The sequence below is a fragment of the Lepisma saccharinum genome, chromosome 3 (assembly GCF_977018435.1).
Source record: "Lepisma saccharinum chromosome 3, izLepSacc3.1, whole genome shotgun sequence".
In the NCBI taxonomy this organism is placed as follows: Eukaryota; Metazoa; Arthropoda; class Insecta; order Zygentoma; family Lepismatidae; genus Lepisma; species Lepisma saccharinum.
Window position 1 is genome coordinate 43635834 of NC_139231.1, and position 27952 is coordinate 43663785.

At 37.0% G+C, this 27952-nt stretch overlaps 3 protein-coding genes across 4 annotated transcripts in view; 1 reads left to right on the plus strand and 2 right to left on the minus strand.

Moving 5' to 3' along the window:
• On the minus strand, positions 1 to 27466 carry LOC145985771 (alpha-tocopherol transfer protein-like). The gene is made up of 8 exons (XM_083119849.1): positions 27331 to 27466; positions 24361 to 24545; positions 23542 to 23633; positions 7001 to 7154; positions 5644 to 5837; positions 3786 to 3896; positions 2320 to 2464; positions 1 to 135 (listed from the first exon to the last, which is right to left on the minus strand). The coding sequence occupies exons 2-8, from the start codon at positions 24506 to 24508 to the stop codon at positions 83 to 85; spliced, it is 897 nt and encodes a 298-aa protein (XP_082975975.1). The 5' UTR covers positions 24509 to 24545; positions 27331 to 27466; the 3' UTR covers positions 1 to 82.
• Sema2a (Semaphorin 2a) overlaps positions 1 to 27952 on the plus strand; it is a 1542453-nt gene that overhangs the window by 76231 nt on the left and 1438270 nt on the right. The window lies entirely within an intron of this gene.
• The window catches only part of LOC145985770 (alpha-tocopherol transfer protein-like), a 30704-nt gene continuing 30111 nt past the window's right edge, over positions 27360 to 27952 (minus strand). The window contains exon 8 of the mRNA XM_083119847.1: positions 27360 to 27593. Within this exon, the coding sequence (XP_082975973.1) occupies positions 27502 to 27593 (92 nt within the window). The 3' untranslated portion in view covers positions 27360 to 27501. The remainder of the gene's footprint in view (positions 27594 to 27952) is intronic.

Genomic DNA, 27952 nt, shown 5'->3' on the forward strand with positions numbered 1-27952 from the left:
TCTTTGGCAAAAATGTTTTAATTCCATAAGCCATCTAGTACATTTAAAAGTCCCAGTACTGCCCTCTCGTAGGTATACTTTACTATGCTTTTGTGCAACTTGTTTTCCGATTATATCCATACTTGGTGAAATTTTCTGTAATGAGAGAGAAAATAGAGAATTAAGTGTGAAAAAATGGTTTTACATGATTTTATCGCTGTCTTTTACAGAATGGCAGCCTTGCGCTGTTCATGTCAACATAGAAATGCGATTGTGGTGCGAATCTGGTTACACTTTAACAAGAAGAAAAAATGTTTCAACAATGTTTTATGATTTACTCCACAAATGATGATGATGATGATGTACCCAGTGTTTTAGATATGTTTTTCACAAAGCATATTCCAGATAATCAGGTATAAGTAATGTTACGTAAGTAATACATTTGTTTATTGCATTGACATACTAGTATGAAGAAGATGGCTTTGTAAGTTAAAAAGCATCTGTCATTGGTTCAGTAGAGTAGCTAACTATATCAGGAAAGGTAATCAAGAAATTCTAATTTTATTACTTTCTAATTTATGTAACATATCATTAACAACTGGTGTCTTTACAGAAATTTGGCATGATGTTTTTAGTGTTCTAATGCTAAAAAGAGGAGGGTAAAGTAAATCATACAGGCAACTGTAGGCCACTAATATCTTGAATGCAGTAGCTAAAGTTTCTTAACATGTAATTGCAGATTATCTGGGGTTTTCTTTCAAGCAATATATTAATGTTAATGAACACTACTTATAAAAGGTAGATCTATGGTTACTAATCTGTTGGTTTAAATAAATTCTATAAAATCAACTCTAATTAAGTAATCTCAAACACACATTCTATTGATAGACTTATCACAAGATTTTTGACTCAGTGATCCATAAATTATTATCACATAAGCTGGATATTCTTGGAATATCACACAGATTTATCATATTCTTTTACAGATATATACTGAATAGACGACTTTCAGAATTAAAATTGTACAAATTACTTCTGAGAAAGCAAAAATACCTCATGCAGTACCGCCAAGCTCTTCTCTTGGGCCAGTTTTATTTGCAATCCTTATCAATGTCATCATGTATAGTTTTATTGACTTAACTTGTCTTTTATATACTGATGACCTAAATTCTTTTTAGGGAAATAATAATTATCTGAAATGTTTTAAAGTTACAAAATAATCGACGGAAATAAAAGAAGATTGAAAACGTTCAGCTGGATTTTCGTCGTCATCAATATTTATTCCCCCTGACTTCCTCAAATTGTTTAGTGCTTCAGTGTGTGCTTAGTGCTTTTGTGTGATTAGGGTTAAGCGAATTTACAAAACACGCCAAGGAAGTTTAGCGCACAGTGTGTTGAAAATTAATAATGTCTATTAAAATTATTTGAAGGGCATGTAGTGTTGGAGGCACAATATTTCTGAAATATTATTGTATCTCAACAAATGTAAACCGGATACTGACTGCTCAGCGTGTTGCGGATGTGCTTATAAACCGTTGATGTAAGCTGTCAGAGCCTTTTTATTTTATTAACAATATCAAGCTTCACTGTCTGTTTACTGTATACAATACGTTATATTAAAAGTTCATCCTTCAACAGCTGTCTGGTTAATAAGAAAAAGGTCCCGGGTTCAAATCCTGGCATGGATCTTTGTGAGTGTCCATTCATCAATTTCATCATATCATCACTCATCCCCATCTTCGCAAATTAGCCAAAAGTGGCACAAGAAGCGAAGAAAAATAAAGCAAATCAAACCAAATAAGAAAAAGTTCATATAAAAATCCACTTTTACCTTTACATGGTCCCGTAAGCCTCGTATATCAATCTTAAACTTTATATTTTTACGTTTACAAAGTCTGCTCAATGTTGGGGTTAATGAAATAGGCATATTCATGGAGACAGGGAATGTTTCTTTATGAATCGTTGTCTTTCGATTGGAAGGGATTCACATAGTTCTAAGGAGGTAGCTCTTTATTAAATTCTGTGCTGTGCTTTGTTGAAAGAAAGAGCCTAGTTTCTTATTTCTTGGTAGTGATTTGCTTCGTAATTTGCATGCATGATTTGTACTCTAACCAGAAAGATTGATTATCAAACTTCACAAATATTTTTAACAGCTTGTTTTGTGTTGAGATAACTTCAATAATCTCCTGTATTATTCATCGTTTTCTGGAGTCTCTCACTCGATTGTTTTTACGGATACAATGAGTTATCGATGCATTTTGAGAATTATCGCGAGATGACAGCACCCTTTCGAATTGTTGCATTGCCTCTATTTACAGCGAGACCTCGTCTGTTTCATACCTTTTAGTGTTTCCTCGAGTTCTTCCATGTGCTTCACCCACCAACCATTGTTGAATTCCGTATCGGTTCCACCACAAAAATCAGGAAGAGTTTCTTGATTAATGTGGCTGTCGAGAGTGCTGATTTGTGATCCATGAATAAACACCTATAATGAAAAGCAAATGGAGATGGTGATATTTAAATCATACAGAAATCTCCCTTTAACGATGATGTTTACCCGAATTCCAAATTCTTCGGTGCACTATTGATTGGTAATCTGAAATTTATTTATATATTCTTATTTGAAAATCACTGCTATTTTTATCAGTGTTCTCTATGAATGTGAATTTTCACATCAATGATCTGTTTGTTATTTCTGTGATGAATAATTATTACAACTTTCACATTTCATTTAAGAATGGAATGAGTGATTTTTTGTGATGTTATGTGCTGACTTGTATCAGTGTTTATTTTGATTGCGTTGATATTCTCTCACTGCATCTCTTGAAGTCAATATGATGTAGAAGTTGAATTAACGAAACAGTAAAGTATAATGTAACAGTATACTGTAGACGTAAATTGGATACATTTTAGGTTAATTATAAAAATAGGATTGAGAGCTGTCTCATTGTTTAATACTGGTGTACATGTGCACAATATTCTAATTTGTATTACTGTTGAGTTTTTCCTAAAGAATTGTTTCATATGAAAATAGTATAATTCTTCTTACATAATCTTTCTTAGCCTTCTATGTGATAGAAAACTTCAACCTGAACTTTATTCGTCAATAAGATGAAAAACGTAACATATATTCATGCCATGTTTGAGATATCCGTGCCATGTTTCCCGGATTGTAAATGTTTAACCATCTAAGGACGTCTATATGAATTAATTATCTTATCATATTGAAGACACTTGTTTTAGCGAAGTACGAAATAAATTATGCCTTATGATATTTATAGTATTTATCCCAGTGTAAGTAAAATATAACCATGTTATTATTATTATTCCGTTTTTTTTAATGCCATTAAGTTGAATTCTCTTTACATTTCTCTATGTAGAAAAATCTAGCGTTCTGGAAAGTGCAAGGAAAAAACTGAGACTCGATTTATACAGGACCCCCTTAATCAGAGGGGGTTGGGAGAGGCAGAGGACTGGTATCGACTGACCCCACTAATTTGGCAATTCGAACATTTTATCCGACCTGTAATCAAGATATTTCGGCTTCCACTTTCAGTGGCAGCAAGATTCAGTTTTAAATAGATCCAGAACGGATTAGACTATTTGTGCTATACTTTGTATGCTTTGACAGTCTGGAAAAGAATATTCTTGAAGAATTTTATTTCTTGTTGCTCGAACATTCTTTTGTTCGTTACGATATGACGATGTCATCACTTTCCATAATAGTTAGGCTTGGCTCCGCTAAATATGTATGTATTTGTGTACATATATAATATGTGTGTGTGTGTTTGTGCTCAAGTACTTACCCTGTTGAGTATTTTTTGCGGCATAAATGGCATAAATAGCCTAAGAGCTGCATGGAAGTACAAGGGAGCATTCACGATGTGAATAGCCTTGTACTCAATGGGGTACGTGTTCTGAAATAAGAGGAAAATGTCAAACTTAGAAATCAGTCATTTTTCTTAAACTTTGGATTTGTAATATTTTTTCTGAAATATATTTTTAAGTTCATAGTTTAATGATCCTCTTTATTTTTCTTTGGGTGTGACAAAACCAAAGTAATACTTATTCGTGCACTGTGTTATCTATGTTTAATATTCAGTAATAGAGTCCTATATTTCTTCACACACTCCAAGTGCCAACTCCATTAATTTTCATAAATTCTGAGAATTCATTTAAAACTGATACATTTAATTTGAACTTTGACAACGTATGTATGTGATTTTATTTATAGATATATCTGATGCATTCAAGTATTTCACCATATTGCAATAGTCTTATTACACATTACTTTGCCAGCATTACGTTTCTTTCATAAACAAAATAAAAAAAAGTAATATTATGTTCCTGAGTGGCAGGTCAGATTGTGAAATTGTTGAAGATAGACGTTTGATAGAACTTACATTTATATAATTTCATTATTAAAGTTATTATTTTTTTATGAATGATCGTGGTGGTGTTTTACATTGAATTGAAATCTGTTAAGTCAAATATGTTAATTATGACTGAAGATGTATGCAACATAATACATGGGCACAAGTAAAATATATTTCAAAACATTTTATTACACTTGAATAATTTGAAATTAAAGCAAGATAAATAATTATTGGAAAAAAATGCTATGTATGTCGGTCAGATCAAGAAACAGAAGAGATTTTAAGATGCAATTTTTTGAGTCTCTGAGAACAGAAGAATATTGTTACACACAATTTTTAATATTATTTTTTAAAATCGAGAATTATTTATTTGAAAAGTGCGTATAAAATAAAGTAGTTCCTACACGCTAATCCTGTCCCTGGACATGGCATCTCGTAGAAAAGTCTGAGTCACATTTTACTTGACAGAAGAAGTCTTGGGCAGATATCTCACACTCGTGAGATTCTCGAAACTCTTGATAGTATTATTAAAATGGAATATTAATAAGTAGGACTAGGATTTTTATGACCTAAAAATCACAAAATATGTAAAATAAAATATGCTCTTATAACTGGACTGTTTCAAACATCAATATCTAAATGCTGAGATATTTTCACATACGTACTATTTTAGTTCACTTTATGGGCCCTGAGTTGCAATGCACAATGCTTTCTCTAAATTTTCAAAAAAAAAAAAAAAAAAAAACGAAAAAAGATTTTGCTACAGTCCAAAAAAAGAAATCAAGTAAACATGGGAGTAAGAATGAGTCCACTTCGAAAATGACTGCATATTTCTTGAAAATGCAAAAATATGCTGAATATGACCGAAAATCCACCAAAATATGCTATATCACGCAAAAATGGCCAAATATGCCAAAATATGCCCTTAAAAAGCGCCTTAACTTAATTAGTTTCTTCATAATATGAATTTCTATATGCTTCGGGAACACATCACTCTTACCAAAATAAATATGCTAAGTCATGAAAATCCTAGCCCTATTAATAAAGTTAGGATGAGAAATTTAACTCGGTTACTATTACTGTTTTTAAAACTACTAGTTGCGGTTGTCGTTATTGGAAAAGTAAGCCGTTACTTCCAAACGTGAGGATGAATGGTAAGTAGATAAAATTTATGATTTGTTTCACATTTTTAATGTTTTCTACTTTGGGTACCTAGACCTGTATGTTTTTTACACCTTTTACTATGCTTGCAAAAATGAGCTATTAAATGAAACGGTAGTATGCTTACCAGCAGGACATTACAGAACACCGTGGCGACTTTCATTGTAAGTTGTCTTAGATGAGAGAGCCCGAAGTCTATGAAGTCGAGCACGAAAACAAGACCTCCCACGTGGAATTTCTGGTCAAGGAGCAGACAGTCAAAGGATGTGAACACGGTTCTCAATATGTGATCTATTGGGACTTTGGAAAAATCAATCTTGCCTGCAACAAAAATTAACTTTGCTATTTTTCTTTTCCCTTGTGAGCAATGCTTCACAAATTAATTATGGTCACGTTCAACGTTGGTACAAATGTAATTGTAAAGCATCGCTTAGCGGTATGATCAATGGCGCACCGAAGTTGTTCTTAAGGGGATACAAGCGCCCCAAAATGCAGGAATGAAAAGTATAGTCTTGAGAGCTGATTTGCAAATATATGTAAATCAGAGGAATACTCTTATCTTCGATTGTAATTTTTTAAAATAAATTGTTTTCAATTATAACCTTTTTATCCTGGATCTTACTATTTATAGCGATTTTAAGTATTTAGTCTTTATCATCACACCTGTCGTGTGATAGGGAAACAAATAACATTGAAGCTGTGTGATTTACAAGTACACATACATATGTATAACAAGAAAGCTAGATTTAAATGTTATATGCGTATTTTTAAGTTATTCTAAACCTGTTCTTAGATTATATGTTTGAATGAAATTATGAGACTAATCAATGATAAGCAAAGCATTAATTTTATTTCCGCAACACGCACACATACATATGTGCATACAAATATGTACATATATACATGTATATATATTTTTATGTGTGTGTGTGTTTTTGTGCAGAAGAATCGGCTAAATGTTTTTCACAGTTTTTTATACGTTTATCTAATGTAATGCTCATCGTAGTCTTACATTAATAAATTCTCTGAATTAATACCCAGCACCGAAAATATCCGGAAGAGGATCCAGGGGGAACCGGCTACCAGGATCCTGAACCGATTGATTGATTGATTGATGTGGTGTTTTAAGTCCACTTTATGCACAGTAAGGCTAATCGGGACTGGACCTACAGTTTAAAGTGGGATCCGAACCACTAGGTGCGTCCACCAGGTATCGAAACCGGGACCCCTTGATTACAAGGCGACGACGATACCACTGCGCCATAAGGGGGGGGGGGGGGGGGGGCTGAACCGAAAATCAGGTACTATGAACACGACGTAGGGTATCTGGATACTTTCCCTGGGCCCGGAATTTTCTAGTTCCAAAGATTGCTACTCGTATTTTGTTCTGCATGTTTTAAATGGACATGTACATACATGTGCGTGTATATATATTTCGGACAAGAATTAAAAATTGAAATATGCTTTGCGTTCATTTTCTTCACCTATTCTCACGACATTGATTGTCCTTCCTAGCCGATCCGTCTCTGGCTGAATCGTGAATAACTTGGCATCGTAATAGTAGGCTTTGTTCTCGGAGACAAGCAGTGGCTCGAAGTACTCAGGGTAGGTCTGTCTGAATTTGTAGTATTCCTTCAACTGAAAAGGAGATACAAAAAGTGCATATTTCATGCATGCTTCAAGTAATACCAGCCATCATAAAATGACAGCCGTGTTTCAGACACTACTTTAAACTGTCTTGTAAATTCGTAAGTTGGCAAGTATTAGTGGAACGCAACACACACAAGATTCCCCAAGGAATCCTCTACCTGAAGAATGCTGTAAAACGTACTGTTACTTGCAAATTCTGTTATGTATGAGTTTCGGATTGATTTGTGATGTACTACACGCACATACAAACATTCCACTCCTAAATTTATTCTAAGTGAAGATGGAATTAAGTTAATTTTAGATTTTCACAATAATCACATTATTGTAGAACTCCAAACACCAATTTCTCTGACGTGAAACTATTCATTATAACTGCACACCTAAGCCACAGTTATTTCAGTAATCTTGTAATCGCTAGTGAATGGTGAAAGAATATCCCACCTTTTTATACGAGGGTCATACTGAAAGTATTGAGCAACAATTTTTCATGAACCAAGTTTTGGTTTTATTAAAGAAAAACATGCTACATTATAATCTACAGACCATTTCTTTTACTTTTCAACGAAGTCTCCACTTCTTTGCACGCATTTTCCCCACCTTTCTGCAAGCTTGAAAATACACTTACGGTAGAACTCCGTTCCAGCTCCTTGCAAACACTGACCCACTGCTTTCTGTATGTCCGCCGTTGTGTGGTAGCGTTGGCCTCGTAACTGTTCCTTCACAAAACCGAACCGATGATAGTTGGAGGGTGCAATGTCGGGACTGTTCTCACCCCATTTTCCAAATTCTCCCCATGGTGAACTGAGCAAAGTGCGGGTGTGCATTATCGTGTTGAAGGACGTTTATCCCACAATGCACGATGGAGCTTGTGATGTGTTTGGATATAACTGCATTCATTTATGGTTACCCCAGGCTCAAGAAATTCAACCAGAATGTACTCCTGTGTTTTCCATGTTGCATTGCGTGGAGGCAGTTCGTGAGTGACTGCTCCGAGTCTGGTCTTCGATGCTCGTGTTTCCTTCTTTAAAATGTTTTACCCATCTTCTATCACTGCTAGCACCCATGCATACATCTCCATACGCCCGCTGAAGTCTATTCTGAATTTCATCAGCAGGAATTTCCTCTTTAACAAGGAATTCAATCACAGCACGTTGTCGAAACGAAAGGTCACTGTCAGTCATTTTTAACCCTCGGATGCATGTGTGGGGTCAAAATGACCCCACTGTCTGTTTATTTCCTGGTATTATAATAACATCTAAATAAAAAAATCTGATTTTCTGTGACATCTTACCATGTTACTTCAGCTATAGGAACATGTATAAAAAAATTTCTTACAATTTATTTTAAATTATATTTTTAACGTTTTTTTAACAATACCCCTCCTTTCCATGTGTGGGGTCATTTTGACCCCAGCCTAAAAACAGCAGAAAAACATTCATAAAGGGAAATTGATCCTATATAATATGTTCAATTATGCCCAAAATAAACGCAATCATCTCAAGGTCAACCACCCACCCTGCCATGACTCACTGCAAAGTGCGCATGTGCAGATGTTTTTGGCGCGGATCGAGGAGAAAAAAGCCACCAGTTATTGTGTGCGCCTTGTAGGTCGTGGCATTGTGTTTGTGACCAGGTACTTTCTTAGTGCTGTTTTGTACCACTCTCAAAGCGTCGGTGTATTACATTGAAAGTGACACTGACAGCAATGACCACAAGAGGATTAACTCTGAATAAAATTCACGAGCTGCTAGGAGAAGACGATGATGGTGTTGCCAGTTACACGGACAGCTTTGACGAAGAGGATGGTGTTACAGAAGCGGAAGAGGTTCCGAAAGAGAGCAGTGATGTTGAAACAGACATAAGAAGTTTATACCGTGAAGAGGATGATGCAACAGATGACCAAGAACATTTCGGCATGATCTCAAAAAATGGAATTCAGTGGAAAACAAGCAGTCAAGCTCTTATCAGACTGCTGCACACAACATCATACGAGAACCAGCAGGTCTGCCGCGGTGTGTAGTCTTGACGTCACGAATAGAAAGCTTCGATTTGTTTATTTCCTCAAACATTTTGGAGGAAATTGTACAGTGCACGAATTTAGAGGGAAGAAGAGTCGCAGTGAAATCTGGTAAAAAGTGGACTGATCTAACATTGGAAGAGCCTCAGGCTTGTATTGGCATTCTCCTTATCGCGGGGACGAGAGAAGTTGGGATGTTACTGTTCGTGAGTTTGTCTCAACAAATTTTCCAACCCGAAGTACAAAGCAACCTTTGGAGTAAAGTAAATCGTTTCGAAGACATCAGAAGACTGCTCCGATTTGAAGACAAACGTACTCGCGCTGCACGTCTGGAGACTGATCACATGGCTGCATTTCGATATATCTGGACACTTTTTATCGAAAACTGTCGCAGAATCATGGTACCCGGGGCCTTTCTTACGATTGATGAACAGTTAGTGCTTTTCCATGGGAGATGCAAGTTCGTGCAATACATGCCAAGTAAGCCGGGCAAATACTGCATCAAGATCTTCTGGTTGTACAATGCTGATACCTTTTACGCCAAAGACGGTCTAATCTACTTGGAACGACAGCCAGGAGAGCCAATTCAAAAGAACCTCACCAGCAACGTCGTGAAGAAACTGTGCTACACACTGCGGAACTCTGGAAGAAATATCACAACTGACCAATTTTTCACAAGTCTTGACTTGGCTAACGCTCTCCTGTTACAAAATGTAACCATTGTTGGAACAGTAAAGAAAAACAAACGTGAAATCCCACCTGCACTTACCAATATCAAGACAAGACAGCCGTGCACATCACAATTCGCCTTCCATGAAAATGAGACCCTGGGAAGCCACGTGCCGAAGAAAAAACAAGAATGTCATTCTACTCAGCACCATGCATCATGACATACACATTGATGATGATGATTCTAAGAAGAAGCCAGAAATCATAAAGTTTTACAACCAAACAAAGAGTGGAGTGGACGTCATGGACAAACTTGTTCAAACATACACCTGCAGAAGACAGACACGTCGATGGCCAATGGCCCTCTTTTATAATGTAATCAATGTAGGCGTTCTCAATTCATACACATGCTACTTGTCACAGCATTCTGATTACCATTCAGGCGTCAGTCACAGACGCCGTATGTTCATTATCGAGTTGGCGAATGAGTTGATACTTCCTCACATGCGAGGGAGGTGCCAAAGCTTGAACCTGAGACACCAGTAACCGAGGCAACGAAACTTTGCGGCGTAGTAAGGCAGGCACAGAGACTGGAGGATAGATCTCCAAAGAAAAGAGTAAGATGCTAGGTCAGCACAAGACAAGAAGACAGGAAGACGACGGAACGTTGCAGAAGATGTGGGAAACCTGTGTGCAAGGTCCACAGCAGTGTTGAGACGAACTAACTGAGGAGGGTTTATCCAATACTCTACAGCGCGATAAGGAACCCCTACCTGTTTCCCCCAAACTTGCCCCTTAACTTCCAACTAAATACCGAACCGACAAACCCGTCCCTATTCGCCTCGCCAGTAGCATAGGTAGCTATGACAAGTGAGCCACCGCTGAATATTTTCCAAAATTTAAAGTATTAATTGCGAAATTTACACAACCTGCCAATCCCACCGAACCTTAGCTTTAATCTATCATTACTATCTGGACACCCTATATATATATCTCACACGTGTGCAATTCCTTAAATATTCTTTAATTAACTTGTCAATACCAACGATTTTTTGCAAATCACTCTAAAATTGATAGTCTATGAAGATTTCTGTATATTTCTAAAGAGGATAATTAATTATGATCAGTGTGAACCTGAATTCCCCCCCTCCTGGAAGAGAAGACAGTTATTAGCACACAAATTATTAAATCTCTTTACACTGATAAATTATTTAGGTGAATGTGTAACACCACAGTTTCGAAATGCACATTTATTAACAAAGCAAGTAATAAAAATAATGATCACTTTCAGATATGATTTCCTTTGCAATAGGAAAATTAAACAAAATAAAAAAAAATGGATAGCTTTCAAGTTTAACTAATTTATGAAAACATGTCTTCAAACAGCTTGTTTAACACATTAAAGCTGATAACAGCGGTGATAGATTCCACACTTCAACTATAGGTTACTCATGTTTTAGAAAAGGTCACATGACCTAGAGTGACAATCATAACAATTCACTTTTACAATTAACAAATATGAAATGTTAATTTTATTCTCATTATAGGTCCATATTCACATCCCTTGCAAATATTATCGTTCAGCAAATTCCCGTAATCAAATTATTTTCAATATGACGAAGCCACATCCTTTGTTATTTTCCTAGGTTCGTGACTCAAGAAATTCACATATAATGGCCATAACACAATGCATGCATGCTTCAATCACTGAAACGTTATGTTTCAAAGCTTCTTCAACAACTACGCAGTTGTCACTTCAATACTAGAAGAATTTTGTACTTACATTATTGTTCCGAATACAAACCATGTGACTCTGACAGCCAACAGTGAATTTCACTTATCCTGCAATCTGACAATCGTTCGTCTCGTTACATGATCATGTCCGTATTTCCCGAGCTCTTGCGCTTAGAACTTGATATCAATAATAGCTTGTACTATCTTTCCAAATCCGATATCCTTTGATCTTTTACCGCTCGTATTTACTTGCTACTTTCTCGTTCTCCATCTTCTTTGCGAGCTGCCTTCCCCCGCGTTCAAAAGTTCCAGTTCCGGTCAACTCTTTCCTCTTCTTCTTTTATTCCTGAGAGATTTTATGCACACTAAATCTCATTAAAGTCAATTACCATCTTTCAATTTAAGCACCCATTAAAGACATAATCTTTCAATTAGTTACATAATTATCACTTTGCCGTACCAGTTATCACAATGACCAAAAAAAAATAAAAAATGAAGTAATCCGCCTTAATTTTACATACCAATACACATCATCTATGCATCGAGAAACCGCAAAGCCCATCTATTGAGCAAAAAATCAAACTATTAGCGACAGCGCTGCAGGCTACTGCCACCTAGTGAGTAAAAACTGTACTCATTCAAACAACACGTAAACTATTCACATCGAGTCATATGAATATTACCTACACTTTTGACATGAATTATAAAATATTAAATACAGTCTGCATTTTAAATAGTGTTTATAACAATATTCGTTATAAATGGCGCCCAACAAGGGCAGAACCCATACAAACACCTCACACAATATAAATGAACAGAGCACTCTAATATAGAACAACGGTATATACAAAACATAATGATAAAGTTACCTTATTTACACCAACATTACTCATTCTGCACAGTCTATTCATTTGAGATCTTCTCAGAGAGTGGGAATTCTCAGTTCACACTGGTCACTTCATCCATGCATACTCTTGTGCATACTGACTCAGGAGTAGGACATCCATTTACAAGCTAGCCCTCTGTAAGGTTGCACCCACTTGACAAAAAGCCCGCCGCTGGTTTAACTATACTTGGCCCAAGTAACGGATATAAGTTCCTTTACTCCTAACCATTATCCTCTAGCATCATTTTATTTATAATCTTCAGATTGGCACAAAGCCAATAAATTAGGCGTGATCCTTTCAACAATTGCCAAACCCAATTCAATAACCTATGCATGTCATCCACTAACTTATCAATACCCTTATTTCCATGAAAGGAACAATTTGTGTTCACTTCCGTCCTCCCACAATTAGCAATTCAAGCACCCCTATATGGAATAGTTTATCACCACGTGTCGGCCCGCCGCAAAGTCAAACCTACTTGACAAATCGGTCCGCCGCTGGTTTAACTTCACTTGGCCTTCGCAATCACAAACCTTCCTTCACCACTAACCCTTACAACTGAACTACATCTTTATTAGAATGATAAGTTTTGCACAAGTCTAAAAGATTAGGCTTAATATCTGTAATAATATCCAATCCCATAGCCATAACCTTCTGCAACCAATATTTTAATTTCTCCTGAGTGCAACTCCACACTTTACAATTTTCAATGGAATGATTTTCCAATATATCTCCAGTTATGCAATCTACCAAATTCAACGTAGAATCATTGGTATTTTTTATACATAAGTACGGTCCTAAGTAAAGTTCACAATACTTTTTTATAACCTTGTCACTCAAGTTGCCAAGTTGATGGTTTTTAACAAAGACTAAATTCCCCATTTTAATAGCTGGTCTGTTGAATCTTCTCTTATTGATTTGATTCAGCTTATTTCGTCTTTTAGAAGAACTCGACCAACTTGCCATCAGCAATTTTGAATCCCAAGTGCCATTCCCAACATCGTTAAGTATAGAATGAAAGTCTACAAGTTTTCTACTCACATTCAGTCTCAGTTCAGCAGGAGTGAAACCTGTTTGCGACGATACTGAATTATTCAAAAGGAAGAGAGCTTGCTCAATTCTCTCAGGCCATTTCGCATGATTATCGAAACATAAGACCCTCATAAGCCTATTTAGTTCACTATGGTAACGTTCCACCATATTTGAGGAAGGATGATATGTTGGAGTATATGCAACCTTTACTCCCCGCTTCTCCATCGCCTCCTGAAACAACTTTGACCTAAATTGTGGTCCGTTATCTGTAAACACCTGCATAGGTATGCTAAGATGAACAAAATAAATTTTTATCAATTTCGCGAGGACAGTTTGAGCGTTACTATTTACAACTGGATAAGCAACTAAGTATCTGGATGCGGCATCCAAAACCGTGAACAAGAATCTTTCCTTTTTAGGCCCCGACGCGAACGGTCCTTGTAAGTCTAAAAACAAAGTTCCACCTGGTCTATCAATTATATGAGACCTTGAAACAAATTTTGACGGATGCTTATTGGGTTTCGTTCTTTCGCAAACATCACAGTCCCTAACAAAATCTTTGATGTCATTCTTCATGTTCTTCCAATGAAAACTTTTGAAAATCAGAGCGAGAGTTTTAGCTACGCCGAAATGTCCCGAGTTATCATGACAATGTATTAAGATCCTACCGATCAAATTTATTGGTACACAAATCCTCAATTTACTCGGATCATGAAAATCCTTGATATATAAAATTTCGTCCTCTACAACATAAGTTTGGCCCCAAGACCTTGAGCGAGACACACTGGACTGTACCTCTCCCAATACGTGACAGATAATTTCTTTCAGGTAGGGATCTTCCCTTTGCGCCGAAACCAATTCCTCCTTGGTTAAGTTTAAGCTACCTAAGGACTGAGCACCTGAACAATTAACGTTAAATTCTGAGAGGGTCACACCAGGAAAACTACGACTAAGAGTATCAGCCACAACGTTTTCTGATCCCTTACAGTACTGCACCACAAAAGAATATTCTTGTATCTGTATAAACCATCGGGTGAGTCTGGCGTTCCAGGTATGAGCGGTCTCGAGCCAGGTAAGTGCCTTGTGGTCAGTGATTACTATAAACTGCCTTCCTTTGAGAAAGGAGGAGAATTTTGATATCGTAAAGAGTATGGCCAAAACTTCTATCTCAGTCGAAGTATAAGATTTTTCGTACGATTTCAGCAACCTGCTTACAAACCCCAGGGGTCTGATATGTTCATCTACCATCTGATAACAGAAACCCCCTATCCCCACCAAAGATGCATCGGTCTGAATGTAAAATTTTTTCTCAAAGTCCGGATAAAACAAAGTAACCTCCCTTTTGACTACCTCTTTTAATTCTTTAAAAGCAACATCTGCTTCAACACTCCATTTCCACTTACTTTTCTGTTTGAGAAGTTCATAAAGGGGGTATGCCAACATTGAATAGTTACGAATATACTTGCTCAACCAATTGAAGCAACCCAGAACCCTCTGTAATTGTTTTAGGTTCTCCGGCTTTGGTAATTGTTCTATGCTTACCACATAGGCTGGATCTTTATGATAGCCTTGAGTGGATATGATATGGCCAAGAAACTTTAATTCTTGCACCACAAATTTGCACTTTTCCACTTTCAATGTAAATCCTGCACGTTTCAATCTGGACAGCACTAACCTTACATGTTCAAGATGGGACTCGAAATCTTGGGATTTAATGATTATGTCATCGACATATACAACAGTGAAGTCGCTAAAGGATCCAAGAACACGGTTCATCACATCGACAAACACTGAAGTCCCATTAACCGACCCAAATACCACTCTCTTGAACTGGTATAATATCCCATCAAACGAAAAGGCCGTAAATTTTCTACTGTCTGGATCGAGAGGAACCTGCCAGTAGGCATTTCCCAAATCAAGGGATGTGAAGTATTTGCACCCTTGGAATGATGTCAGTAACTCGTTAATCTTCAGCGGTGCAAGTTGCTTGAGTTTGACATGCTGATTGATCTTTTTTAGATCAACACATAACCTGATAGCACCATCGGGTTTTGGAACAACCAGCAAAGGTGAATGGTATTCTGAATCAGAAAGTTCTATTACGTTCCATTCAAGCATCTGATTCAACTGTTCCTTTACCTTTGCACGATATGCATATGGAATGGGATAGTTTTTTCGTACAATGGGTACGTTCGTGTCTAGTTCCATCCTATGCACATATTCCTTGCATAAACCCGGTACTTCGGTAAACATGTCTTGAAACTCTTGTAACATTGCAATTAATTGCGAAGAATGAGATTCGTCTAGAACTAAGGATCGTTTAATTTGGTCGCCTAATTCAGAAAAACATTTGCTCGAGGAGTCTTGTGAACAATAAACTTCTCTTATACTTAAATCTTGAGGACTTGGATCGACCTGTTCTAGTGGAGTAAACCTCAGGAAAACCTTACCATTGGGTGTATTATAAAAAAAAGCATTTAAATCAAAATTTAGCTCCCCGTGAATTTTATAGATAACATCTAAACCCAACAACAAAGGTACACTTAAACTCCTTACCACCACTAATTGAACAAATACGTCATGCCCACCTAAACTAATCATTAACTTAGTGATTCCATCTACTGCTTTTGATTTAGTTCCAGTATAATCTAACAACCTGATGTGTGAAGCAGGCTCCAATCTTGGCCTAGAAATAATGGAAGACAATTCTCTCCACGCATCATTGGACAGCAAGCTCAGTTCAGCCCCACTATCACAGAGTGCGGTAAATTCCCTATCAAGAATTTTTACTTTTATCAGGGCAGAACCTTTATTATGAAAATCTACATTAATCGGTATTTTAGAACTAATCTGATCATAAAAATCTGAATCAGAATCACTATTGTACATATTTACAAATCGAATAGCAGGTACTAACATCTCACTCTTCCCCCCTGCGCGCTGAGAAGAGATCCGTTGAGGTTTTCCGAATCCCTATACCTGATAGAACCTCCAGGCCGTTCTCCCTCTGCATGATCATCAACAGTTTTACAAAGGGAAGAATCATTGAACTCTGCTTGAGCCAAATTATTCAACGCACCTATTTGCCTGAGGAAATCCATAACCAGAAGCATACCATTGCGGTTCCAGTGTACTTTATCTATTCTCCTATGAGAAGGATTGCCGAGATATTCTTCAAACAACTCTCCACGTATTTGTCCTCCCTCTGTGAAGAACAAATGAGATATGTCAAAGACCTGAACCCTGTCACCTTCCTTAAGGGAAAGAATGAACTTATTTAGTTCGCTCCACCTCTTCCAAACATTGGAATCTCCAGTTCTCATTACCTTTGGTATGGGTGGTAGAGTGAGGAAAGTAATATGTTTGGTTCGATCCCTCAATAACCATACTATCTCACGCAAATTACCTTTGATATCTTCTAACTGTTTAAATTTCAGAATATCATTGGTCCCAATCATTATTATTACAGAATCTGCTATACTATTAGAACCCTTCAACCTTTCTTTCAACTGTTCACTCGTCTGTCCACTAATACACAAACCTACGTGTCTATTTCCCTCTTCATCAAAACAGATTCGATAACCCCCAAATTTTTGTGCTAGGCGAACAAACATACTATCACCGATGAACTGCTTGTTATCTAAGATCGGTTCCGCGGGTTGACCACCAGATTGCACACCCCTGTTCACCTGAGAATTATCTCCAATCACTCTGTTTATAGGAGGATTATCCATGCACGTACCCACATCACCCCCTACGACGTGAGTCCTGTCCCGTTTCCCTGAAAGGTAGATTCAGTGTTATCCATGGAACTAAAGGGACGTCTTTTAAATTTAGGACTCGTACGATCCTTTCTACCATTTACCTCCTGTGAATTCTTTTTGATCTGAGTATCTCCCTTAATTAAAGTATTTGATTCCTGAGAAACCGTTGAAACTTTGTTGATAACTACTTTATTTATTTTTGACTTTTGATAAGGTATCTGTTCCCTTTTAGGAGCTGTTTCTTTCAAAGATTCATAATTTTCGATGGCATGAATGGCATCCGTAAATGAAGATATGTCCGACATAACAAAATGCTCCTTGAGCTTATATGGTAACAAAGAACTCAATTGAGCTACAATATGTGTCTCCTCGGCATTTGGCTGTATGGATCTTAACAATCTAAAATTCTTTGAAAAGAACTGCAAGACGCCTACTTCAGATGACTTTACATAAGGTGAGTTTAGAATCTTTGACAGGCAAGAACTCCTCCACCTTGAACTTTCATAATGGGCAATGAACTCATCTCTAAAACTCTGATAGGATAAGAACACGGATTTCCTTTCTTTGTACCAAATCTTGGCACTGTCAACTAAAAGTTTAGGGACATACATGAGGTAACTATCTTTGCTTACATTATATAATTCTAACATCTCCTCAACACGCTCTAAGAACTCTGTAGGAGTAACGTCAGTAATAAGCCCATTGAACTTGGGGAATTTCAACAGATCTTGCGGTTTTACACTTGGATGAGTATCTCGGAAGGAGCCAGGATTATGCCTAACTTCGTAATTACCATTCTTCTCCTTCAGTTCCAACCCACCGTTTACACCCAATGCCCTCTCCTTACTGGACTTAATTTTCCTATGTCGGGACTTAAAAAAACTTTTCTTACAAGAACGGTCACTATTGGTGGAATCTGTGCTCATTCCTTCTTCCACATTGCGCGAACTCAACCTGGGTTTGACTGTAAAGACCTCTATGTCTGAGTCCTCTGTGGACGTAGCTTTATGAGCCACAGCCTTTTCCTGAATTGACCCCATGACCCTATGAGAACCCCCGTCACCCTTAGAAACATATGCTTGGTGAAACGAATATTTATCATCCAACTTTGCCACTGTGACATTTAATTTGTCCAACGAATTCTCCAAAGCCCTAAGTGTGGAACTCACTTCTTTAGGTAAAGTGGAAATGGGAGGAGCAGACACACCATCAGGCGTGCCCTCCTTTGAATTCAAAGACTGGTCTTGACCCGGCCAAGAGAAAGGAGAAGTCTCTAATTTAATTGATTTCAACTTATCATTTCGAGTTTCTACTCCTTCTCGCGACAACAAATCAATCTCTACCAATTCCCGTTTCCTCTCATCTAAGCATTCCTTTATCCTTTCATCTATGTGATCCTTCAGATCTTCAATCTGTTCTAACCTTTTATTAACACCCTCCATTTCACTCTCTAATCTCGTGGAAAGCAACTCATACTTCCGTTCAACTGTTTCAGCCCTGCTCATGCATTCGACTCGATATTGCGATATGCAGAGACGCAGATCCTCAGTTTCAAACCTAAGGCTCGCGATGCCCTCTGTTGTTTCCTTTCTCATATCGGCAAGATCGGTACTCGACTGTACCTGTGCTAAGCTAAGAGCTTCAAGTTTCTCATGTGATTCCTGTTTACTTTGCACCATGAGAGCAAAAAGTGTATCTAAGGTCACTGGTTCTTGTTCGGTACCCATTTTTACGCACTACTAAAAAATTCAGTTTTTTTTTTTTTTTTTTTTTTTTTTTTTTTGAAAAGTTACAACTGTAGCCACTTAGCCACTGAGTCTCATAATCTTATTGAGACGAACTAACTGAGGAGGGTTTATCCAATACTCTACAGCGCGATAAGGAACCCCTACCTGTTTCCCCCAAACTTGCCCCTTAACTTCCAACTAAATACCGAACCGACAAACCCGTCCCTATTCGCCTCGCCAGTAGCATAGGTAGCTATGACAAGTGAGCCACCGCTGAATATTTTCCAAAATTTAAAGTATTAATTGCGAAATTTACACAACCTGCCAATCCCACCGAACCTTAGCTTTAATCTATCATTACTATCTGGACACCCTATATATATATCTCACACGTGTGCAATTCCTTAAATATTCTTTAATTAACTTGTCAATACCAACGATTTTTTGCAAATCACTCTAAAATTGATAGTCTATGAAGATTTCTGTATATTTCTAAAGAGGATAATTAATTATGATCAGTGTGAACCTGAATTCCCCCCCTCCTGGAAGAGAAGACAGTTATTAGCACACAAATTATTAAATCTCTTTACACTGATAAATTATTTAGGTGAATGTGTAACACCACAGTTTCGAAATGCACATTTATTAACAAAGCAAGTAATAAAAATAATGATCACTTTCAGACATGATTTCCTTTGCAATAGGAAAATTAAACAAAATAAAAAAAAATGGATAGCTTTCAAGTTTAACTAATTTATGAAAACATGTCTTCAAACAGCTTGTTTAACACATTAAAGCTGATAACAGCGGTGATAGATTCCACACTTCAACTATAGGTTACTCATGTTTTAGAAAAGGTCACATGACCTAGAGTGACAATCATAACAATTCACTTTTACAATTAACAAATATGAAATGTTAATTTTATTCTCATTATAGGTCCATATTCACATCCCTTGCAAATATTATCGTTCAGCAAATTCCCGTAATCAAATTATTTTCAATATGACGAAGCCACATCCTTTGTTATTTTCCTAGGTTCGTGACTCAAGAAATTCACATATAATGGCCATAACACAATGCATGCATGCTTCAATCACTGAAACGTTATGTTTCAAAGCTTCTTCAACAACTACGCAGTTGTCACTTCAATACTAGAAGAATTTTGTACTTACATTATTGTTCCGAATACAAACCATGTGACTCTGACAGCCAACAGTGAATTTCACTTATCCTGCAATCTGACAATCGTTCGTCTCGTTACATGATCATGTCCGTATTTCCCGAGCTCTTGCGCTTAGAACTTGATATCAATAATAGCTTGTACTATCTTTCCAAATCCGATATCCTTTGATCTTTTACCGCTCGTATTTACTTGCTACTTTCTCGTTCTCCATCTTCTTTGCGAGCTGCCTTCCCCCGCGTTCAAAAGTTCCAGTTCCGGTCAACTCTTTCCTCTTCTTCTTTTATTCCTGAGAGATTTTATGCACACTAAATCTCATTAAAGTCAATTACCATCTTTCAATTTAAGCACCCATTAAAGACATAATCTTTCAATTAGTTACATAATTATCACTTTGCCGTACCAGTTATCACAATGACCAAAAAAAAATAAAAAATGAAGTAATCCGCCTTAATTTTACATACCAATACACATCATCTATGCATCGAGAAACCGCAAAGCCCATCTATTGAGCAAAAAATCAAACTATTAGCGACAGCGCTGCAGGCTACTGCCACCTAGTGAGTAAAAACTGTACTCATTCAAACAACACGTAAACTATTCACATCGAGTCATATGAATATTACCTACACTTTTGACATGAATTATAAAATATTAAATACAGTCTGCATTTTAAATAGTGTTTATAACAATATTCGTTATAGTGTGATTGTGGTGTGCTCAGAATGCGAGTGAGGTATATTTAATTGCCGCGAGAGGCCGGCACATTCTTCCTTTTCTTTCTTTTTTTTTATTATTTATTTTATTTTTTTTAAATTTATTTGTTCTAAATAAATACGGAGAAATTAGTACTCACTTTTATCCGCGAAGCTGTTTTTTCTTCTTTTTCGATTAATTTCAGTGGCCACTGCCACCATCCTCGTTGGAACTTGCTGCGCAGCAAGTTCCAACGAGGATGGTGGCAGTGGCCACTGAAATTAATCGAAAAAGAAGAAAAAACAGCTTCGCGGATAAAAGTGAGTACTAATTTCTCCGTATTTATATACTACCGCGTCTCTCTTTTCCCAATCATGAATTATTTGTTCTAGAAAAAAATATTTAGTGCTGCATTGTGTTTTCTCTAAAATACTGTTTCTCAGGTCAACTGAAGTTCTGATAATTGCGAGCGAAGTGTAACTACCATTAATATGTAGAACAGTGAATTGTCAATACATTGTTATTTTTTTTGGGGGGGGGCTTAAATAATAATAATAAAAGGATAATTGTTTCCTATGTTATATTCAGAGAAATTATTGATCAATAAACCATACTAGCTGAACTATTTACTCTGTCGTACTTATTTCAATGCATAATTGCATTGGGGTCAAATTGACCCCACATATGTAAAGTTGTAAAAAAAAAGCGACATGCATCCGAGGGTTAAACAACTGACTGCGCTCATGTGATCAAAGCTAGTGACATCACACTACGTCGACGCGTTCAGTAAAGTCTATATTTTGCGATGATTTACTTTGTTTGCGTGTAATGATGGATTCTGATATTTTTAATAATTGTTGCTCATTACTTTCAGTATGCCCCTTGTATTATACCAAAAAAACAGGAAAAAATACAAATCCTGAATAATTTAGAAAAATGTTGCTGCCTCATTGACACTTTTAAATGCGCCATTATTAACAGGATTTAAATTGTGAGCTGCACAGTGAATATAAATTGAATTTTTCTGCATATCTTGTATTCGTTTCTTCACCCCTGAGCAATAACCTCTCATAACTACTACGTACAGATTAGGGGGCGACTTTATTCTCTTTTTGTCCCTGCACTATGCTAAACCTTATGTACCAAGGGCAAGTAAACTGTCCTTGCCCCCTACCTCCCAGTTTTGAAACCCAATCGCCGCCACTGACTACGTATATTGTTTGCATACACATGTTTGAGTATCTAAAGGGCATGGCAAGGGTCCCTAAGGTGTTGCTCTATCCCTTCCCCCTTCTTTCTGCGGGGTTTTGCGGTTTATAGATCGGCACTACACCAGGAACTGGCGGCTCGTGGACAGAAATATCTCAATATGTAGGTGAGATCGATGGTTACGTTACAAAAAAATGTGTAGGGTTTCAGTTTGTTTACACGATATCTCGTCAATTAAATAACAATTTTCTCTTTTAAATTACAACTCTTCCTCTTTCAATTAACAGTTATTCCGCGTAACTCGTGTGTCTTTCGTGCTGTATGTATTAGCTAAGTTTCTCTATACGTTTCGCATCGAAATTGCAAGTGCTAACCGGAATGCTACGTAGGTTGTAAAGAAAGTAGTGGCAACACTGTCAGGAAAAGGTGATAACACCGTGCATGTGCTATCAGGCAGTGAACAATGTCAGTTTGGGCCCATGTCGATGTGTGGAGTGCCAAAAATGGTCGGTAAAGCGAGTGCTGTGGTGTATGTACAACGTTGAAATGAACACCATTTTCTGTACTGCTCTAAAACATGTTTACAAAGGTGGAACATTGATTGTGGAACAAAATCCAGGTTACCTGTGGAAAAAGTGCACGACAATATCAGCAAGACTTGCATGAAGCCTGTAGCAACATTACCTAGACGTATCTGATGGTTGCATAATGGGTAAGTGCATTTCTTTAAGAGATTGTGATGCGTCCTTGAGAACAACCTCAACATGAGGAAAATTGCATCATGCTGGGTTCCCGGTATTGTCACCAATGTTCAACCATCCGGTAAGGTTAGTTATTATTGCTTCAGGCTTCATGCAAGTTTAGATCACATTCTTGTGCATTTTTGCCATGATCAAACCTGGATTTTGATCCACAATCACTGTTCTACCTTTGTAAGAATGTTTTAGAGCAGTACACAAAATGATGTTCATTTCAACATCGTACATACACCACAGCACTCCCTGCACTGACCACTTTTGGCACTCCACACATCAGCATGACTCGAAACTGACATTGCTCACTGCCTGCCAGCACATGCACGGTGTCATTACCTTTTCCTGACAGTGTTGCCACTACTTTATTTACAACCCACGTATGGGAAATGCTTCTGTGTAAAGTACTGTCTGCCATAAAAAAAAATATATATAAGATTATGGTAAGCATTTATGCTAGCACAAGTGTTACAGGAAATGCTTCAATCTAAAGCGGGTCTACGCTGTGAACGTTCGTCGGTGTTAAATGTAGGTTACATTTTCAGAGATAAAAGAACAGAAGTGATAGTGGTGTTGGAGTAAACGTAGCATAGCATTTATTGTAATTGCAAGGAAGCAATTGTACTGAGCAAACAGCTGTGAGAGAAACAATATATTTTACGTCATTGAAACAATTTTTCGTACAATTACGCAAAAAATACTCACGGTTTTTAATGCTTTCTCCTGGTCGAACTTCAATGAACGCAGAAATGCTAGGAGGAAACAGTCGTCCGAACGGGACCACAGCCCATCAATATCTGTGGAACGAAATATAAACAATTCTCACCGATATACACCATGTATACATATACTAATATGCATTAGTATCAAATTTTCATTAATCTAGTTGATTCAGTTTAGTAAAGAAATGGTGTTTTCGGCTGTAGGCTGTTGCAGTCAAAACTCATCTCTGTAAAGATCAATCTGTACGAAGTTGTCCAATTTTGAATTTAATTGCTCTAAACCTTGTTTTCAGTTGATTATTTTACATGTGTGTGTGTTCTCACGTAACGGCAAATCATTACAAGCAATTCATTAGAAATGTACACCAAATATAAACCGCATGTGATAGAATAGAATTATCAGTGTAAAACTATACACATAAAAATGAAAACTTAAAACAAATTGACAAACAATCACTATCGGACAGCTTTATGCATTGTAAACTTCAACGCAAATTTTCTACTCCGATAATAGTGCCATTTCCAATCATTAAGTTTGTTTAACAGTTTATCTCTTGGTGCGAATATATTTGCCGTTTTACTAAGATTGCAAGTGAATGTTACGTCACCAAACAAGAATTACAAATCTCTCTTCACCCACTACATTTTATATTCTTTTCATTTCTTAAAACTGCTCTTCTATTTCGTCCGCAGTTTCTCCGTCAAACCTAACTATATTCAACGCTAAGATTGGAGTACAGATATTGTTAATTGTTTTGCTGTTGCTATTGTGAATAAAATTTTCAAATGTTGGTTCCCTTACCGTTAACCTTTCCTCTGAACACTTCAACCTCTTGCCGAACTGTTTCTGGATTTTCGTTGAGTTCCTCGTAGGCTTTCTTCTTCAGTTCTTCCGGAAGATGGTACTCGTACTGTGGATCGTTGAACACACTCGTGTTTACTTGCTCCATCTTCACTTAGCCTAAGAAGTTCAGTTGCGTTGAGGCTCTACATGAGGATATATATAAAATTGCCTATTGTATTATCAAGACAGTAAGTTTTAGCTACAATTTACTTTTTAAAACCTTCTGCTTTGACATGAGGAACACTGCAAGAAAGTTCGGATATTTACTATACAAGGAGTAATTAATTTACACTTCCATGGTAAGGAAAATAACTGTAAATTACATTTTCTTAGTCGTGTTCAGTTCCTACCAAATGTTTCGTATGTATGATGTATTTAAAAGAATGCAGCCAGATTCAATTACAAGAATGCATCTCAGTGTGCGAAAGGCAATGGTAAATATTATGTGTAATTCTCGTTAGTTGCGGTGTCGCTGCAATTCCGATAAAATGATTTTAATGAATATTAAATTATAATAATAGTTTATGCTATGTCGCTGCAGATTGGCGGAATAGATTTCCTAGATGGATTTTTTCTGCAAAATATTATATTAAGTTCATCACTCTAGACAGTTCCAGCTGAAAATTATTTTATGTACATATAATTTATGTACAGTATATTTACTTTTCACAATATAGTACGACTATTTGTGTGTTTGTGTGCGTCATATGGACTTCCTTAGTGGGGGAGGGAAGAACTCCATCCATTCTCGGTCTCGGCCAAAGTGTTAAGATTATGTGGTCATTACAATACTTGCTGTTCACATTTACTCCGGGATCGCCACCCGGTATACATTTTTCTTTGCTTATTTTCTATACCTTGCATGCAAAATATCACCCTGTTATACACAATCATTGTAACAAACTATTTTATTATGTCCTCTTTATTATATTAATACCAAGTTCCATTTTATTAATAACTCTCGTCCTTTATTCACTGTCAGATTGCGAATATTGAACAAGCGTATGAATGTGATGTTATAACCGATTGTTGTAGGACTTGTGATTTCCTCCGGAACGAATAAGAATGAAAAAGACTTCACTCCCCTCTTAAATAATAGACTGTGCTGGTTTTTGGCGCAAAAGTGCAGTCGGCGAGAAATAAGTTATGGCGTCTCGTATTTGCGGTTCATGTTCGCGCGCGCGCGTTGCTGACAAAACTCGACCAGTTGACATTTTTGATATTTCGTCACAGTGAAACGCGGAAGGGAATAGGGAGTTCGAGCCCAAAAAGGAACTTGAACGAACTCACAACCTGGAAGAAGGGATCGAATCGTCGTGAGGTGGCTTCCAGGCCCGTACCCAGGATTTTTTGAGGGGAGGGGGGGAAAGCCTGAAACCTTGGTTATATACTGTATATATATATAAAATTTTCATGAAATATGTCAATTATTAAATAATTAATTAAGATGATTAATTAATTATTATTAATATGGGGTAAATCTATTAATAGTCTCTAGCAAGGAAATATTTCGTTATCATAGTTGTAGCTAGAGATTTCAGCGCCCAGGACGAGAATGATTTTCACACTACTTGCACCGAATTTGCACCTCCCCCATTCCTACCTAGATGTAGCTGGCATACTTAGACATTGTAGAAATTGTATGCACTTACTCTTTTCCGTTCAATCCTATGAAAAGAAAACTTAGCATTAAAGAAATGTGACTAATAAAAGGAAACTTGGTTGTACATCCCACACCGTCTTCATTGAAGCAGTGTGTGTTATTGTTCACATCTGCAAAATCGATTGCAAATTAAAGATAACTAGGTGGAGGGACAAAAGATAAGAAACTTTAAGAAGGCATTAGTTTCCTATTAAATTAACATGTAAGTGCTATGTTTTATTCTCGACGAAAGGAGGTGAGAAATGGAGAGAGAGAGAGAGAGAGAGAACAAAAGATGTATTCAACATTCACACACAGGCTGACATCATTCTTTGTTCTTCCTTCTTTGTGTGTGTTTATGATGTTATCTTTGTTGTTATAACACAAACTCTTACCCTGGAAATATTTTAATAGAACTAGATCGTTGGTGGGAAGGTGGGAGATCCCTCTTCCGTCATACGAATTCGTACCCTGAATGTGACCACCAACACTATGGATTTATCCTTATAATGAAGAACATGTCTGAATGTGAATAAACCACAAAAAGAGGACATTTCCTCATCAAGACTGCAGTTTAAAAGAAGTCCAAACAGGGAGTAAATATGGTGAACTGTGCCGACCAAATTGGAACATTTAGAAGCTTCGCATAAATTGTTATAAAACTAAAATTACTAAATATAGTAGACTGCAGACTTCTGGAGTCTGCTTCTCTCCAGAGACAACCCATTCATTTATACAGGAAGAAAATCTAAATTCTTGCAAAATCTTAAAAATTATCCATGTTATTTTTGTAGGTTTGCATCAAAATATTTCATGACTCGAAGGGGGGTATGGTCCCCTTGGCCCCCTGGGTACGGGCCTGGTGGCTTCTACAGGCTGAAGCGGAATGATCAGGAAGTGCAATTCAGAAATTGGGAAGATAAGTGAACAGTGATTTTGTTAGAGGAAAGTGAGCGTTATTTAAGAGTTGAGAGCACTCAAGTATGTGATTTATGGCTTATTAGCGTCAGTCATTATAAGGTAGAAAGTACAGCGCTGAACTACACAAACCTAGCTAAAACCGTGAGTAATATTTTCCACTGTGTTATATTTCTTTTATGTATTTTTATGTGTATTTTTAGAGTTGGGTGGCGATATAGCATTTCATCATTCATAATCGCTTGGCGTTTTAACTCATGCGAGAGGCAGCGAATGAATAGCATGGCATGGTAAATTAACAGACAATAGACACAAATTGGATTTTTAGTCTCCCTAAGAATGTTTCAGCATGGTGATTGGAAAATTACCTGCTTCAACTAGGAGCAGAAGATCTCTGTAGACGTTGTCTCGTAGAATAGATTTTTTTCTCCAACTGAGTGTCTTAGTGTAGTGTGATGATTCACAGAGGTTACGAACACAGACCTCCCTCTGGTGCAATCTCTTTCGTTCTCTTTTCACTGACTAACCTCTGTAACCTCCTAGCTATCAGAATCCACACTATTTTTCCTCCAAGGATTGCTCCCATGAATTCGGGGTCGATGTACTCTTCGCAACATCTTAATTGACCGCCCTGAAAAAAATCAAAGTCCTGAATTCGTAAATTTGGCAACATAGCGCTTCAGAGTCCACAAATAGTATCCAACTTAGCAAAAGTTTTTCTTTCTAAACGAAAACGTATTTGTGAATACATTCTTTCACATTCCATGAAGTTAGAAACCTTAAACCAGTAATATAATACGTAATTAAACAAAAATCGTAAATTGGAAAGACGAATGTTGATATATTTTAAGAGTATTCGTTCTGAAATTGAAAATAGGGGAATTTATGTGGAGTTGGAAACACTGATCTGGTTCTTCACCACCTGGAGAGAATTGACATCACATTTCAATGCAATGAAGCAAATTTCTGTCCATTTTAGGCAAAATTACA

Bases quoted from the DNA above. Each gene is read 5' to 3' on its own strand.
- LOC145985771 (XM_083119849.1), bottom strand. From the start codon at position 24,508: ATGGAGCAAGTAAACACGAGTGTGTTCAACGATCCACAGTACGAGTAC. The intron at 7,155-23,541 runs GTGAGTATTTTT...TCTCCTTTTCAG, and splicing joins AGGAGAAAGCATTAAAAACC to TTGAAGGAATACTACAAATT. The intron at 5,838-7,000 runs GTGAAGAAAATG...TTTTTGTTGCAG, and splicing joins AATCAATGTCGTGAGAATAG to GCAAGATTGATTTTTCCAAA.